Source organism: Loa loa, assembly GCF_000183805.2.
Source record: "Loa loa unplaced genomic scaffold supercont3.10, whole genome shotgun sequence".
NCBI lineage: Eukaryota > Metazoa > Nematoda > Chromadorea > Rhabditida > Onchocercidae > Loa > Loa loa.
This window is the reverse complement of record NW_018108190.1, coordinates 64,167-81,404: the sequence shown is the minus strand read 5'-3', so window position 1 is coordinate 81,404 and position 17,238 is coordinate 64,167. Positions and strand designations below refer to the sequence as shown.

Here is a 17,238-nt window from a genome sequence, read left to right as displayed (position 1 = left end):
TGATGAAGTGTACGGGGAAACACTTTCAAAACCTAGTTGGGCTAAACTGCATTTACCACTGAAATCAGAATAACTTCTAATTTGTAAGGGATGAATTCGAATAAAAATTTGTCAATGGAAAACAAATACAAACAGCTATGCAGTAAACACCGAACAGCTTACTAAGAAAGACAACATAAACACGGCAACACAGATGAAAACAAAACTTTCTAAAATAGAAAAATAGCATGTTTTGGAAACTTTTGGAACTCATTAAAAAGCGTTTTGCAATAAAGTACCGTTTCGAAAACTGCTAGATCCACAGGTAGGATCGAAACATGTTGAACAAAACAACTAGACAATTGCTAGCTGGCGTACAAGTCTCATCAACCAGTTTTTCCTCAGCATTCACCTCACAGAGCACTAGTACTTGAGAAAGGCCATAAAATAAGCGGGCATAAATCGAAAACTGATACATCGTTGACACAACGTTAGGTTCCTGATAGGGAAAGAATATCAATGGAAATAACGGAATAATGGGAAAGATGCAAAGACCAACCATACTTTTTAGTTTACACTAACAGCAATTTGCTCTCTGAAAAGTTTTGCACTATTTCAGTATTATATTTTTGCTGCGAAACAATAAAAACGATTGCTATTTACCATATGCAAATATTACGGGACGTAATGGTTTAGCTTATAAAACCGGAAATAAAAAGCAGAAAGTCAAACAACTGTAAAAACAATAAACAGTAGGAAAGTGCTCTCATTTTAATTTATCCTAAAATCCATCAATTAACAAATTTCGTTTAGCTTTTTTTTTTGCGATAGCTTTATTTTAAGAAGGCTTGCATCAGCAGATGCATAACGGAGATAAACAATGTAAATCAGCTTATTGGTAATTATTACACACTTTCTATAATTGAGCACAACCACACAACATAAGTAAAATAATTCACATAGCACAATGATCCTACTAAATTGCTGCTAATTTCCTTCCTTACATAAAATCTCATAATTTCAAAATTCATAATTTCCAACTTCTACACCCTAAAAAGAACGAAATTTTCAAGAGCAATTTTACTAAGGAGAAACTCAAATCGGATTTTTCACAGAGTGAATATACTAATCAATTACTACTAGCATTATCAAGGATACTGCTTTTTCCTTGAAGTAATGTCCGTACTAAAATATTTAAATCATCTGTGCATTTGACTTCGAGATTAACACTCATTACTTGCCTCAAGAGGAAAAGATCATATCCTGAATTTCCAGCTTTCACGTTCAATTTTGGTGCTGGCATATTGAATGGCGTTTTCTGCTCCGATGCATCCAAAATTTTCTAAAAATATTAATCAGATCAGTGTTTCTTGCCTTTCATCCTTATCCGATTCAAACTTATATATATATATATGTATATATATATAAAACCACATCTGGAATCAAACGACAATATAGACTGAAAAAGAAGGTCGACACATCATACTGTTAGTTATATGACTTCTGAAAGATTATTGATTTTTCCAAAAACGGAAGCTAATTACACAAAATTATATGTCGAAGTATTAATTTTTTTTTTTTGTTTCCACTATGTTTTTCTTTTTTTTTTGTTTTTCCGGGAACTCAAATTATTCTGTAGTTTCTATTAAAATTCAACAGCAATCAAACAATTGTTAATTATTCTAATGCTATTCAAAAGAATTAGATACTTCATTATTTCAGCAACTACAAAAAACCATGAAATAAATGAAATAGGGCATATTTTCACTTTGGCTTTTCTCGAAGTAACAATAGTTATACTAATAGTTACTCATAACAAAAAAGATACCTGATAAACCCAAGGTACTCTCTGCAAACCGTTCGAGTTTGATAGCAACTGATTCCACATGGAAACGACATACTGGATAGTCTGCAAATTCAGTGGGGATTCGACTTGAAAATTTTCCTACTCATGATTATTTTTTATGAATATCTTAAAAAAGGAAAAAAGTATTCGATTTTTTCTAATGTCTTATTTCGCTTTCTTATTTAAACTATATCCTGTTTGTTGAAAATCAAAAAGTAAACTAGTCCAACAAGTTTCACTGACCCTTTCGGAAGCATCGTTACCCATCCTGTGCAGTCGAACAATCATTGCTTTGTATTCCTTATCCAAGAAATTTTCATTGTCTGCCAAAATACTATCATCCGATTCACAACCGATGTGGTCGGTGAGGCGCTGAGTTATCCTCTGCAGTATTTTTAGCTTATAATATACGGATTTACAATGAACATGGCCGACAAGTTAACGAAACTTAAACTTTCAAGATTTAGGTACTCCCTGCTGAAACATATAATTAGAAATGAAACTACGAGATAAAAGACTCAACTTACAATGACATAAATGATGAGAAGAGCGTTATGTATCAAACAGAAAAAGAGCTTTTGCTCTAAATCGGAAGACTTCACTGTTGCATACATATCAATTCTCTCCATCATTCGAATCGAAACACAGAGTAGACGCGATTGCTGTATGTCCGTTGAAAGCGTAGTTCTACTCTGCTTGCTAAAAACATATGTTTTACGCGCAGTGACATATGTAGCTATTTCTAAGCTTCGAAGTTCAAGAACTAAAAATGATTCGGAGCTTAAATGATTTTTTGAAAACAATCAAAGTGATTGCAACACTAGATAAAGCGAATGTGATCTCTGCTCCACTTTATGATTATCTTATTGCTTTGGCGAATGCTTGCTCACATTGAAGAAAGATCAACTTTCTTGACGATATCGGTCATCACAGCTATCATTTGGCAAAACAATTCATAAAGGATAAGCGTATTCTAAAATAGAAGCACAATTAGCAAGTCCCTCTAAAGTCTACGATGGAATTCAAAAGAAAAAATACATTCGCTTTGAATTTCAATTTTAGAAAGTATTCGGAAAATGACAAGTCTAATTCAAAAAATCCAAAAGGATTCAACGCATTAAATGTAATTACATGCAGGGTGATTTCTGACGATGGATCATCTCCAACAAACTTCTCAACAACTTTCTCGCAAGCTGATACCACGTTAGAATATTGACTAAATTTCGATCCATTAAACGCAATCGAGAGCATCAAAAAATTTAGGAAATGAAAAAATTGTGAAGCAATAACCAACGGAATGCAAAAAAAAATAGTATCCACACCTTCCACACAAGAAAAGTAAAAGCTGAACTGAAATCAATTCATTAGATCTAAAAAACATACTTCCATCGAAGCATGCATATACTTACGTTGCATCTATATTCATTAGCATTCGTAAAATGTAAATCGATCTTGCTGGGTTATTTAACGGTACGCCGAATATTGACGCCCAATCGATCAGGAACATTAATCTGTCGCTGTAGAGTACATTCGACATTTTCAGTGCTTTTTCATAATGACCCATATGGTTTGCAAGCAGCTAAAATGAAACAAATCAAATTTTTGTTTATTAAAACAGTATAGTATCGAATAACGAAACGACTTTTGGAACAAAGATTTCGAAAAGAAATATGAAACGAGAAGTCATCGTTGTAATGTTAAAAAAAAAAAAGTTCGCGATTGAAGTCTTGCCTCTTGTATCAGACTGAATGCACTTTCATCTCGCTCCAAAAACAGTTCATCCACTATATTCAGAGCACTCAAGGCACTGAAAATTAACTTTCCTGAAGGAATTTAACATACAGTCAACAAAGAGCGGCATAAAATCGAATCTGATACGTTTCTAGTAAATTATCAATAGCTATACGTCAAATAAAGGTCGACAATGATACATCACAAATAATACGTTGGGTAAAAAAGAAGTTGAATCATTCAGCTGAATTAAAAAGGTTAAGAAAGGAAAAAGGAATCATATGTAACGGAAAAAGCATATAAGAGAAGCAAAAACCTTAAACAATTCTACTGTATTTCAGACTCTAAATCAAACAAGGATCCATTACTTTACAAACAATCCATTCGCTCCAAATCTGATTTATCGAAACCAGTAGCAAAAACCTCTAACCTTTTCAACATAAACAATCCGAAAAATCGAGCTGCATGATCATAGTGTCGTTTGAATAGTGCATCGAAATCAACTGGACCCTTGTACGACACCATGTCCATCAAATCCTGAAACTGCAAACAACCTAACACAGATCTTACCACGCACTTTAAGCAAGGAAGATCTTTGTAAATGGAAAAACATACCACATCTTTGTAAGGAGTGATAAGGGTTCTATTTTCAGGTTCATATACAATGGCTGGATGGTCAGTATCCCATTTGATCATTTCTGCACCAAACAAAGCGTTATCTGCGGAAACTTCAAGTTTCAGATCACTCGGTAAGCTGTCAATCAACTCGACGATCGACTGAGCTGGCTGTTTTTGTTCTAAAAATACAGTAATGTGTAATAAACTATCTGCTTTAAGAAATAAAAAACCTGACAAAGAATATGGAGAAATGTGACCACATAATTAATACTAATTATATAGCAACGATCAACCATCTAACTAAATCATATACGGAACGTTTCGACGTAGCATGTCAGCTCCAGACTAAGTTCATCTATAGCCAATGATACTTCCATATAACGCCACCTGTGGTATCAAAACCTGTTGGATAAGAGCTTACTGAATTCACGGTCTTCCCCTAAATATTAGAATAACTTTCAAAGATTAATATGACTCGGAAAATGTATCTAATTTGACTATACTGCTAAAAATCAATAATTCCCAAACTGCTAAAAAAATCACAATCTTTGATTGTCGATTTCTACTGTGACCAACTGTTTTCATTCGTTGCCGCAATCCACAACCAAGTGCAAGTCTGATACAGACCAAACACTCTTTAGGTATGCTACTAGCACAGTCAATCATAGTACAGTCCTTTCTGTTTAATGTATGAAACAGTACTTATCAAACAACTACCGAATAAGCACAAGTAAAAGACAAATCATTAATTGGCAACGCAACAATTAACGCAGAAATCCTTACCTTGTCCATATAGCACGTTCTCACATTTCTTTCGCGTATAAACTAAGCAATATGCAGAGCAAGCCCTTCTCGAACCAAATGAATCTTCTTCAATTTGCTGCCAAGTTGCCGGCTCAACACTTTTATCATTAAATTTACGCCACGGTACTTCTTTATCGTGGACATTGCATAACGGGGAGCTAGCTATATAGGCCCAATAATGTCCAACATTTGCTTCTCCCTCATGGACAATAACGCTGTGCAAATGATACGGTTCCTGCAGCAGTATGAATATAAGTTACATTCTTTAATGTATATCAAAAATGAAAAAAGAACAAATTTTGTTTAAAGGTAATGAAGATATAAAAATAGAATTAACTTGAAATTTCTGAATGGAAAAGCTATACCTCTCTCATACCGTCGACATCAAAGATCGACTCAATATTTTCTTGCAATGTATTTGCCTCTTGTTGTAGTTCTAAAACACCTTTAAGTCTAAATACATAACTCTAGCAGAAAATTTCCAACAGATAACTTGATAAACTATCCCAATAACTCAGAAAGATAAACGAATAACACAATAACACTATCAAAATACTATTCAATTCTCCTCCTTCAGTACTTCGTTTTATCCCGATTTAATGAAGATCTCAAGGTTTCCGGAAAAAAAAACAGTATCTATTCGTACCGTTAATTCGCTTCTGTGCATTTGCTGAAAGCGTTTGCAGGAAACTTGTAACCGCATTGATGTCAACATCTGCTGGGATTATTGCTTTATCAAGGCAAGGACATGCTAACATTGCATTGCCTTTTTCTAAATCGCACGGTCCTGATGAAAAAAAAAAAACAAAAAATCGTAATTTCTACAGGAAATAATATTTTTAAAATACATTCTTTGGTTATTTTGGAAAGAGAAACTACATTCCAGGATATCCGAAATATAGCGAAAAACAGGAATATATATTGGGTTTTATCTTATGCCCAAATAAGTGAAATCCGTTATTCTAAATTAAAATAATCAGAAAAGGAGACCATACCTACATGAAGATTTGAAGAACCAGATACAACTGTCGAAAGTGACGAAGTTTCATCACAAACTTCCATTGGTTGCTGTTTGCACGTATCGCAGTTGATGGGGATGTTTCTAAAATCATCATTTAGATAAAGCACCGTTACAGCTATGATGAATATTGACAGTGGATCCAATTTCAAAATGTAACAGTGCATTTCAGCTCATCAGTCTTAAGGTCAATGCTTGACGAGGAGGCCATTCACGCTATCATCATGGCAAATTTAAGCGGGAGATATATAATCAATTGTCCAAAAAAGAGAAAAAAAAACTCTAAGACCAATAATATTTCAATAAAGAACTAAATCTAACAAAATTTTCACACAAACTATCAACTTGATCTCCATATACAACGTCATATACAAACATATACAACGTCTGCCGAAAGCCGACAGACATGAAATTAGCAATGGATATGTTCTTATCAGAAGAAATTCAAACACAAAATTTTTAGTGAATCCATTTAAAAATAAAACTGATCAAATTTCAACGTGGACATAGTTCAACACTAGACGAAAAAATCCAACCCATTTGTCGCCGACGATGCATATTTGACAACAGCATCTATCAGAGATGGGAGCGGTACTTTTGTGTCACCAGCTGGAAATTTCTCCCATCTGCAAATTTTCGTACTTGAAACCTTACAGATTATAGAAAAACAGATTGTAAAATCAATTAAAAGTCGAAAGATCAACAGAAACAGGAATGAAAAAGCTATGATCGGCGTAAAATACCATTTAAGCAATTTCGGCAGCCAGCAATAATAATCTAAAACAACTGACTGGCAGTGCTGAAAAACAGTGAACAAACACGATAGTTTGCTGATAAGCTAACAAACCCTTCTAATTCACACTTGACATTTGCAAGCCGTTTCTTTAAAGATTTACGTTCAATCCGTTTCTCACTCACAAATGTACGATTTCGATACAAAAAACGATCCATGTATATAACACGAGGAAATTGAAATTGGCTGTGTACTTTTTCCGTCTGACCATTTTTATAACTGAACCGAACCAGCGAAAAAATGACAACAGGCGGCAACGACTCAAACCATAACTGGAATAGAAACGATTATAGCTCCTACTTTTTTGATATCACCAAAATAATGAAAAATATCAAAACCTAAGAAAAAATCACGAAACCTCTTTCGCTGGTGCGTCAGACAGGTGATAAGCTTCCAATGAGTCGTATAAGTTGTCATAAGTGACATCCAAATTGATCATCTGTAGTGAATTTGCCAGCTTCAGAGGTGGTGAAACTCCGACTGTGATTTCTTAAATATACCGCATGACCAAGTAAAACAGGTATTTTTAAAAAACATGTGAAATGAACATAATTTGATGGGGAGAAGCTAGTAAGTAGCTGAACAGCCTTATAATTTCAGTAATAGACGGCAGTTTCTATCCAGCTGCTCTATATATGCTTTCACAAACATTATCAAAAGATACCAGCACTAGGTCGAATTTCTACATGTGAACCGTGAAAAAGTGCATTAAACGGATGTTCTGGAGCAGGATTCGAATTGAGATCATCACTGGATAAATTATCAAAAGACGCCTCACCACCTGGCGTTAATGTATGCTCCGAGTTAGAACCACTCGGCATCATATTTTCATCCTGCATCAGTAAAAATGATGAGTAAAAATATCTAATTCAAGTTAATTCTAATACTTTGGCTGTGACTCAACTACAAAAGACGACAGCACTGCTAAGCTTACATTAGTATCCATGATTTCTCCATACGGAATGCTAGAAGCCGATGGGTAAAGTGACTGCATTTCTGGTACTGATTCAACTCTGAAGGCTACCTCAAGCCACTCAATTAGCCGCAAAAGCATTTCGGTAGCATCCTGAAGTTTTTCTTTATCATTAACTGTGAAGAGAAAATTTATGGTTTCAACGCTGTTCACAATGACAATTAAAGTATACTTCGAATCAAATATCCTTTGGAAAAATCAAGAAAAAAAAACCTGTTGAATGCCTATACAAGGAGCAGCTTTATTCAAGCTCGTATTCAATTCGCTGATTATCTTTAATACATTTGTTGGATCAACATATGCGCGCGATGACGCTTTAAGACAGGCAGCAAGTTGACGGAGAGATATTAAAAGTGAGGTTGTTAACGTATCCATATTAGTCTAAAACAACGGTGAGAAGTTTTCATACAAAATAATAACTTACTAACAATCTAACATTCGCATGCTACTATGTCATATATACCTTTTAATCAAGCTTCTTTTTTTTCGTCCTGCAAGTTAGCTAAGGTAACAAAAGAACCAATTTGTAAGAAATATCGTGGCGAATTGGGGATAGATGATTCGAAAATTAAGGAAGGATAGCTGCACAGCCCAACTAATGTCTATGGCTAGGGAACAAAAGAAATAATAGACCACAGAATTTTATATACAACGGAAAATAGCGATGAAGAATTTAGCTGGAAAACTTTCAAAACATTTTGTCAAACTAATGTGAGGGAAAAAAACACTTCATTAAGTTGGCTTGATTCATTTTCCCAAGAATTTGATTTGGTAATGATATATCTCGTCCTATTTTTGGTTGGTATATCGAACAACATTTGACGAAAACGTGGTATATGGAACAGCGTCTGAAGAAATCATTACGGAATGAATGAGCAAACAAAGCTGGAAATATCCATAAATCACTTGCCATTACCACAGCTTTTGAATATTTTAATCTTGGTGTAATGCATCTTAATGAGACACACAGAAGAAGTCTAAAAACGTTAATGAGAGAGGTTCCCCTGTTTCACTTTGGATCTACTTGGATAAAGAGATCCTGAAGACACAAACTTTACATATCATTATGGTTGCGAACATACTTGCACGATAACGTTGAACCAGCAACTATTGCCTATATTTTTCAACCCCACAGGTGATAAACCGCATCGTCGCCTTTCATATGGATTTTCCGGATCCCTTTGAGCAAAAGGAGAGAAACCAGGAATATTCTGATTGTCTTTCAAGGACTCTTCAATAGCTCTGAAAATATGAAATCGGTATAAGAATAGTGAAATTTCCATCTTCTTTACTAAATTTTTCCAATTGTTATGAACAGAATTGCCATTGGAGCGATGACATTATCTCTTATGTCGAAGCGTTATAATAATCGATATAAGTAACATAAGTTGCTCATCGGGATGACGTAGGTCAGGGACATACTAGTTATAAAATAGAAAATGTGTTTTTTTTCTTTTTCTGAACGATATACGGTTGGAAAATTAAAGCACTATACAAATGTTTATGAACATGAAGAAATATAAATTAAGGGTAGTCCATAAAAATATAACAAAACATACTTAATAACATCCTGTTCTTCCCGATTCCCCAGAACATTTCGTGGTATATTTCCCCATTTCTGAACACCTTTATCCTCGTCTGACGCTAGATCGATTACTTTCGGCTCTTCCATTGTTGTACCACGTGTATTAAAAGAATATGGACGGCTAACTGACGGAGCTGGAGAAGGAACATCCAGATGCTAAAAAATTGCAAAGTGAAATATCCTTCAGAAAAAATCAAAGATTACAATAGGCAGGATGTAATTTTCCATTAAACGAATATATTAAGTTATAGAAGCATTCTGACTTCTCTAGCTTTCAACAAGCAATATGAAATATAGTTCAGATGTACAGAGAAAGCAAAATAAAAGCAAAGCTAGACTTATAAAGGGAAAGCAAAACTTGTTAAACAATGGTATGACCTCATCAAATCGAACTTGCTTATTTGGTTTCTCGACCGATTCCATTCGGTCGAAATAAAGGCTAATGACATCGTTCAAAACGTTATTACCGCTTAAATGAGACTGCGTATGAGATCCATGACTCTGAAGCACGTATACTGAACTGTCAAAGATTCTTATTGGAATGGAAAACTGCGGATACAAGGAATTACAGCTATTTAGATAAAAATATCTTATTATATCTCATTCATCAGGACAGCCTAGCCAGTAATTGCAGTCTGATAGCTTAGAAAAGAAGGCGTTATGGCTTACGCTGTACATTCACTATATAAATTCACTGACTGGAAGAGCAAAAGAACGACTGCCTGTCATAGTTACAGTTCAATAATTTCAATCCGAAACTAACCTTGATCGCTTGCACAAGCATTTGTTCATTTACGCTGCTCCCTAGGAAATTTTTTACTTCATTGAAGAAACCCAATTCTTCCGCTGTTAACGCACTCTGCTAAAAGTGTTTTTATCAAAATATAACAATGAAAATCGTTCTAAGTGACATTAGTTATCTCTCCGTATTGGATAAGTCACAATTATTTCATCCTTCCTATTTCATTACTGCTATTTTGAACGAAGCAATCAATAATGGGATATCGTCGTTTATATAACAGTAAACTAACGTGAAGGGATCTCGACACTCGTTCGGGTTCTTCACCCTCGATTGGCCCAGGGCCCTTGCCTCCCACTACCGAGAGTATTGTCATAAGTTATCAAGATCTGCAAAAACATTCATTAGAAACACCTCCACCATCCTCGTATTGTGTGACGTCACTGAGCATCGACCTCCAGCTCACCTCCCGCCTTCATCCACATCCATTTTCTTCAAACGAACTCTTTATTACCATATTTCTAACAAATAACCATAAATTCCATAGAATGAGAAACATTTTGGAAGTGTGCCAAAAACGTTTGTCATTATGCCACAAGTTAAAGAATCTGTAAAACTGCAAGAAACCCATAAATACCAAAACGACTTCATGAGAATAATCTTAGATAACACTGGCCGCAATAAAATGATTTACTGTGGATTCTAAGTGAGTGTATTTAGATCCGAATTATGATCAAATGAAGAACCATGTCCAGGAAGAGAGAGATGTCCTGAATATGTCCTTAGATCAAATACACCACCATGCGGGAAAATTCCAACCTACCGTGCACAAGCACACACACACACACACACACACAGACATACACAAACAAAACCAGTTTACCTGACCTGAATAACGCAAGTTCATTCCCTTATCTCTCTTCTTTCTACCAACGGAAAAATTTACAGCATGAAAATTTTCGTTGTAACACTGCGGATAAACGATATATTCGATTTCAGTAGTAATAAGAGACGAGATAATAAAGCGCAGTGAACCAATACTTGAAAGTACGATGGCAACTTCAACACGTTTTAACCAATGCTTAAAATACTTGACCTTATCCCTGATGTAGTTTATCCTAGTCGTTATTTGAAATCCAACGACTCCAAGTTGAAGTCATCTTTGCCCGACAAAAGCGCTCGCTGCTTATTGGAAGACTCCATTAAGGCCAGATCAGTTGTTTGTCCACCACAACTACTATTAAACGACTCACTCATGACCTTTTTACTTCACCCATCCATCTAACAGTTCCGATGACTTCTATATTACATACCTATTGCAATGTTAGTTTCCATTGGTGCTCATCAAACATTTACATGAAAGTAGGCCTAAGTAATCTAAATCGAAACAATAATTAAGTTTGTCTTTTAGTGCTCTCACTCATATGTTAGTTACTCATATTCTGCCTCATTCCAGAAATAATAAGTACAGCAGGATGGTGCCTCTATAGGACCATCTAAAACAAGCTGGAAAAGTTATTCATTTATGGCTCCGTCTAACAGCCTAAAAAAACAACAAACCAGTGCTGTACCTCGCCAGGATCTCCGGGAATTCTGCACCCGACCCTACCCCCTCCCTGACGTATCACCTCGTTCCAAAACCTCCACATCAAAGTGAATCAGATTGTTTATACTTACCGCATATAGCGTACCGTCCGAAGTTTATGTGGGAGCCGCAACATAAATCATTAACTGAGTGAGGTGCTTATTTGGGGGTGGGGTCGTATTGATGTGGGCTAAGGTCATGTCCTCTGGATAAGTTAGGTACGGGATGTAAAGGAGTAGAAGGGTCCGAGATTTCTTGCTGTTCGCTGGCCTCTTCATCCTGGTTTTCTATGTGAGTGCACTTTCCAAAATGCTTTTTCTCTGCCCGCGGCTTCGCGATACTATGCATTGCGTCCACTCTCCCTTCACTGCATAAACTCCACTTCACATATGGGAGTTCAAAAATACCTGCAATACAGAAATGAGTATAGTTCGCACAACTGATGAAGCTGCACGCGCGTAATTTAAACATAGTCAATTTTTATCCTCCAAACATCGTTCATCTTACAGTATGCCGTAAGCGTTATGAAATATTGACAGTAATAACATTGTATGTTAGCTGTCCTTCCCGATGTAATTGTCACCTGTAATTGTCGCCTATGCTTTTTTTGCTTTTCTGATTGTTATTATGACTTTGTTTCTTTTTCTATCCATTTTTTGCTAAAAGTATTTCAGTCCTTTGCAAAATTTTTTCGCTTCCTTGTTTTCATCTCTAATGAGTTTTGTAATTGAGCACTGAGAACCGTTTGAATCATGACACAGCAATTCATAGGGATTAATATACAAGGATTAACCACAAGGTGAACATTTCCAGAAACCACATTTAGTATTACATGGTTAACTACATGAAATATGCCTTCAAATTTTTTAAATTCTATCAACTTTATAATCAAACGGAAGAAGCAGTTTACTCATGAGACTTACTGCTTGGATAATTTAAACAACAGTTTAAGAGTTTTCTTTGTAATTTGTCTATTCTATGGTCCCTATTTTAAACCAAAAAGTCACTGTTGCTGGGCCTTTAAATTTGTTGCGGGACCTGGGACCCCTAAAGAATAGAGTGAATATTTTTCTGTGTTTGTGTCAGTTCTGTCCTTTCTATTCATAATTAACAGTTTTCATTAGTTAATCCAGAAAAATAAGCTGCTTTCGATTATTTTTCTAAAGAAGTCAAACACTTTTTAGTTAGAGATACAGTTTCTCTGTTCTGATTTGTAGTTCTTGTCATCGTTTGCTTTTGCTGTCAGTCAGAGTAGTTTTCTCCCTTTTTAAATTCAAGGATAAAAATAAAGCTCCATTCAGTATTATTGCAGTGATTAGCGAATAGGAGGTACTTCTCTTTTCAATCTATGATTGAAATATGCACTTTCATTGGGACATTTTTATATTTTTAAAAGATTTATTTGGAAGTTGTATGACTTATACAGTTCTTATGCTTTGCTCGTTAACATTTCGTTCTCTCAGTTTCGATCTTTATACTTTTATGTTTTTTTGAGATTTCTTCAAACTAACAAATTGCTGTAGCATTGCCAGCAATTCATCCGTATTTATCGTAGTGCTGATATTGCTCAGACGTATTATGCAATACTGTGCAGTTCTTACCACATTTTTTAAAGATTTTACTTGTGCTGTTAAGCTTAAGTGTATTAGAAATTTTTTGATGCGTTTTTTAAGAACAATTTTAAACACGTTATTGGAATAGATAATGTTTTGTTCTAAAAAAATGACAAAGTCTAACACTTTCGAAGGAGTAAATACAAAAGTCGTCTATGCGTTAGACTTCATTGCTACATTCCGTAAACGTAATTACAAAATATTTTGAAAGAATTAAAGGAAAAAAACTTGGATGCCAAACAGTGCTTATTTTAATGCTAAAAACACTGGCACATAGTGGTTGTTTCACTGCACTTCTTGTTTTAGATTTTGATTGGAGGTAAAGTTAACGGAAGCATGATGGTTGATCAGAATTTGTATTGCTTTTTTCGCGCAAATTATCTTCCAGTTTTATTTTTCTCACTGATGCTTTTCACATTCACTTCATATTCATAATTTTGCTTATTGATTGCATCATCCATTTCGCTGAAAATCGCAGATGGCTGTTTTTCAGGAAATACTTGTGATCCATGGAAGAGTCTTATCGTGAGTCGAAACCGGATACACTGAAACCGAATCAGCCAGTAAGCATAGACGTTGAGGTGCAAACCGAGGATGGAATACATCGTGAAGGAAAATCTTATCGTGGACGTGGACGAGGACATTGGAGAGGTGGCGGCCGCGGCGGCCGAGGATTCAAACGGCGAACACGTGGAGGTTTTTTTTTAAGATATGCAGATAAAGCTATGAAGAAATTTGGATTTTTAACATGCTGCAGATGATCTAAGAGTTTGAGAAATCATTTCATTTATGACATTATTTAACTCTCACCTATATGTTTACCGATGTTCCAATTACTTTAACTTGCTTTACTTGCCTAACAAGCATCTCTGATTTAACATAATATCTGAAAACCGCTTCTGAAAAATTCAACGTTGCCAAGTAGTCTATCTCTTTATCATAACTGGGTTCGGTCATCGTCACTGTTTTTGTTGGAATTAATTTGATGGGGGTAATTTAAACGAGCTTTTTTCGAAGATGGTGGACCGTGGAACAAGCGACGGCGGTTTACATATACGGGTACCGTTGATGATTTTCCGTTTCTTCATGGTGGCAACAGCAAGGATCCGTTAAATTTAAAATCCGTAAAGCCAGTCGATGAAGCAGAAAATATGAAACCAGTCGACATCATTATACCGAAGAACATTCATGATCCTCTAAATTTGCGAAATGTCAACAAAAATCGTGCTAGGAGGTTTTTTTTCGTGGTCTTCTAAATCAGAATCTTAGCGTTTTTTAAAATATTTATATGAATTCTGATGTCAATATGGATCCAAACACAACTCATTTGGAGCATAAAGTGAGAATCGATTATATAGTATCACAGTCTTAGCAAAGTGTAAATGTCACCAGCCGAAATACTATAACCTTTAAGAGATATTTGATATTGAAATATTTCTAAAATATGCCAAATGTTATCGTTGTCATTTGAATATTTCTGGGAATAATTCTTAAATTCCAAATCAAAAAATATTTCTTTATGAATTCAGTCCTCGGTAAGATTTTATTTCAGAAAGAGGCGCTACAGCAAACTGACAGAGAAAGAAGAAGTTGAGGGCAGTAGCGAAAGTTCATCCAAAAGACGCGGAAGCATTGCTAGTGGCATAAACGAAAAAAGACAGGAAGATCCTATTGTGTCACCTGTACCTCTTTCAGTTGTGGTACTGTTTTGTTCTTGCCAGTAAGCTATAATGTTTAGGAAATTTTCGTTTAGGATAATGAAAAAAATGTCCGATTGCTTCAATTTATGTTTCAAAACAAAATTATGATTTTCGTCCTAGTTCTCTACTCTAATTTTCCTCACACAACTTTATTATTCAGATTTTCAATTGTTTACAAATGCTTTTTAAAGAGAAAATTTTGCGGAAATTTGTCCAGAAGACTACCGCATCAAAAAATTGAAAAAGAGGGCGAAAAGTGCAAGATATTGAAAAACTGCAGCCATCATCTGGAGCGGTAGCAGGAGCGAGTAACTCACAGGCAGTTGAAATATTCAAAATAGAAGATGAGAAATCTGCAGATGAGAAAAAGAAAAAGAGAAAGATAATCAAAGGTTCGCTCTATGTATTAATGTCCAGATATCATGATACTGAAGAAAAAAATATGCTTGACAATTTTTCTAAGAGTAGCTCTTGCAAAGTTGCTGATTAACAGCTTTTTATTTTGCAGTAGGAATGCTTATCGGTGGTGGAACTCTCTTAGTTTTTTCTTTCTTTATGGTAGGAACAAGTGTGATTTCAATTTCCAAAATTTTTTTCTGGAAAATAGTTTCAGTGGCATGAAAAAGTTTATACAACAATTTAAATATATGTCACACATTTCGTCAACTAAAAGTTTTAATTGACATGCGAATATTCCATGGACGTAGCGGCGGAAATGCAAGTTTATGAGAAAAAAGAATTTATAAGATTCAATGGTTCTCAAACTAAGCAGAATTATTTCCTTTTTTTTTCCTACACTTTTTGATATATAAATAAGTAAGGATTCCCTTTGCAGATTTCGGTATGGTAATTATACTCGATATTACGGAAATCGTCTTGAAAAAGGTAGTGGCCACGATCCGCGGATGAAAGTGCTGAAGAAAGAATGGTTTGAAAAGAAATCAGTTTTAGATATTGGTTGCAATGTTGGCTATTTGACCCTTTCAATTGCCAAGGAGTATCAACCAGGGAACATCGTTGGTATTGATATTGACGCTCACTTAGTTGGTGTGGCCCGAAAGAATATACGTCACTATTGTGACAACGATGTACCTGTATGCTTTTAAATTTTCGAGTTTTTCTGATTGTTTGCAGCAAAAATACCTGGTCTAATTTGAAGGACAGGCATGTACATTCATAACACTTCGTTTTTCAAGTTATATTGTTTCGAATCGCTACGAAATAGGCGATTTAAAAATTGGAATACATCTAATCGGTTTTTAAAGACTACTTCATTTCATAAAGTGGTCCACGAGCCTTACCTTTTCGTTCGAACAAAAATCGAACCTAATTTCTGGCTATGTTGGGTAATATTTTAGCGCTTTTTTTGAATATTCGAAAAATTTGGAAAGATATGGGAATTTTTTTTTGATTCATGTCACTTCATTTGGAATTAATGGTTACGAAATTTTACATCTAGATTGTTGGTGGTTTCCCTGCATCATTTGCCCAACGCTATGGGCCAGTTTCTGCACCGCTCACAACGTTTTCAACCAAATTTCCTGATAATATATGGTTTCGGTGCGAAAATTATGTGTTAGAAAAGGATGAACTTCTTGATGCAGTATGTGATTTTGTTTTGTCAATTGATCGTTCTGAACAAAATCTGACTAGAATAGCAACATGCAAAAGTGGCAACTCAGCACTTAGTTTCGCTGCTTCAAAAATTGAAAACCCAAGTCGATAAAAAACTTTGTTACTTACTACTGACACCTCGAGTGTGATATATTATCAAGTGTCATTATTAGATGCACTTTAAAGTGAAGTTATTGTTTTTCTTCCGTGCCATCATTCGACTAATTAAGTAGTTCTTAAATTATAAATGTTTCGAGGTGAAAGAAGAATATGATGTTATCATGGCGTTAAGCATCACTAAGTGGATCCATTTAAATTGGGGAGATGCTGGAATCAAACGTTTCTTCAAACGTGTCTATCGACATCTTCGCCCTGGTGGTCTATTTATCTTAGAACCACAGAGTTTTGAAACTTATAAGAAACGAGCAAAACTGACGGCAAGTTATAAGTTTACATGGTGTATTTCTTTCATTGCACATATTGAAAACATTCATATTTCATATACTGATGGACATATTTCAAATAGTTAAGGCATATTTTTTTAAGGAAATCTTTAAAAGGTATTGCTATATATATATATATATATATATATATATATATATATATATATATATATATATATATATATATATAATATATA

At 34.9% G+C, this 17,238-nt stretch overlaps 3 protein-coding genes across 3 annotated transcripts in view; 1 reads left to right on the top strand and 2 right to left on the bottom strand.

Annotated features, from left to right (window-relative positions):
* Positions 1–1,108: 1,108 nt before the first annotated feature.
* On the bottom strand, positions 1,109–10,481 carry LOAG_01224 (hypothetical protein; the record flags this gene model as incomplete). Its single annotated transcript, XM_020445674.1, has 26 exons — positions 10,379–10,481; positions 10,111–10,209; positions 9,726–9,848; positions 9,322–9,503; positions 8,845–9,004; positions 8,491–8,610; positions 7,976–8,143; positions 7,724–7,855; positions 7,454–7,622; positions 7,148–7,278; positions 6,844–7,061; positions 6,533–6,622; positions 5,974–6,080; positions 5,625–5,765; positions 5,344–5,414; positions 4,958–5,213; positions 4,172–4,353; positions 3,987–4,093; positions 3,557–3,632; positions 3,235–3,404; positions 2,957–3,041; positions 2,716–2,798; positions 2,353–2,524; positions 2,069–2,209; positions 1,808–1,888; positions 1,109–1,321 (listed from the first exon to the last, which is right to left on the bottom strand). The coding sequence occupies exons 1-26, from the start codon at positions 10,460–10,462 to the stop codon at positions 1,109–1,111; spliced, it is 3,561 nt and encodes a 1,186-aa protein (XP_020303887.1). The 5' UTR covers positions 10,463–10,481.
* A 1,349-nt stretch (positions 10,482–11,830) lies between these two features.
* Positions 11,831–12,019, bottom strand: LOAG_01223 (hypothetical protein; the record flags this gene model as incomplete). Its single annotated transcript, XM_003136762.2, has 1 exon — positions 11,831–12,019. The coding sequence occupies one exon, from the start codon at positions 12,017–12,019 to the stop codon at positions 11,831–11,833; it is 189 nt and encodes a 62-aa protein (XP_003136810.2).
* Positions 12,020–13,771: 1,752 nt separating this feature from the next.
* Positions 13,772–17,238, top strand: part of LOAG_16608 (7SK snRNA methylphosphate capping enzyme) — a gene marked incomplete at its 3' end in the record, with an annotated part of 4,453 nt that continues 986 nt past the window's right edge. Inside the window, exons 1-7 of the mRNA XM_020449259.1 lie at positions 13,772–13,980; positions 14,302–14,518; positions 14,837–14,984; positions 15,265–15,395; positions 15,820–16,078; positions 16,444–16,587; positions 16,856–17,035. Of these exons, the coding sequence (XP_020307225.1) occupies positions 13,794–13,980; positions 14,302–14,518; positions 14,837–14,984; positions 15,265–15,395; positions 15,820–16,078; positions 16,444–16,587; positions 16,856–17,035 (1,266 nt within the window). The 5' untranslated portion in view covers positions 13,772–13,793. The remainder of the gene's footprint in view (positions 13,981–14,301; positions 14,519–14,836; positions 14,985–15,264; positions 15,396–15,819; positions 16,079–16,443; positions 16,588–16,855; positions 17,036–17,238) is intronic.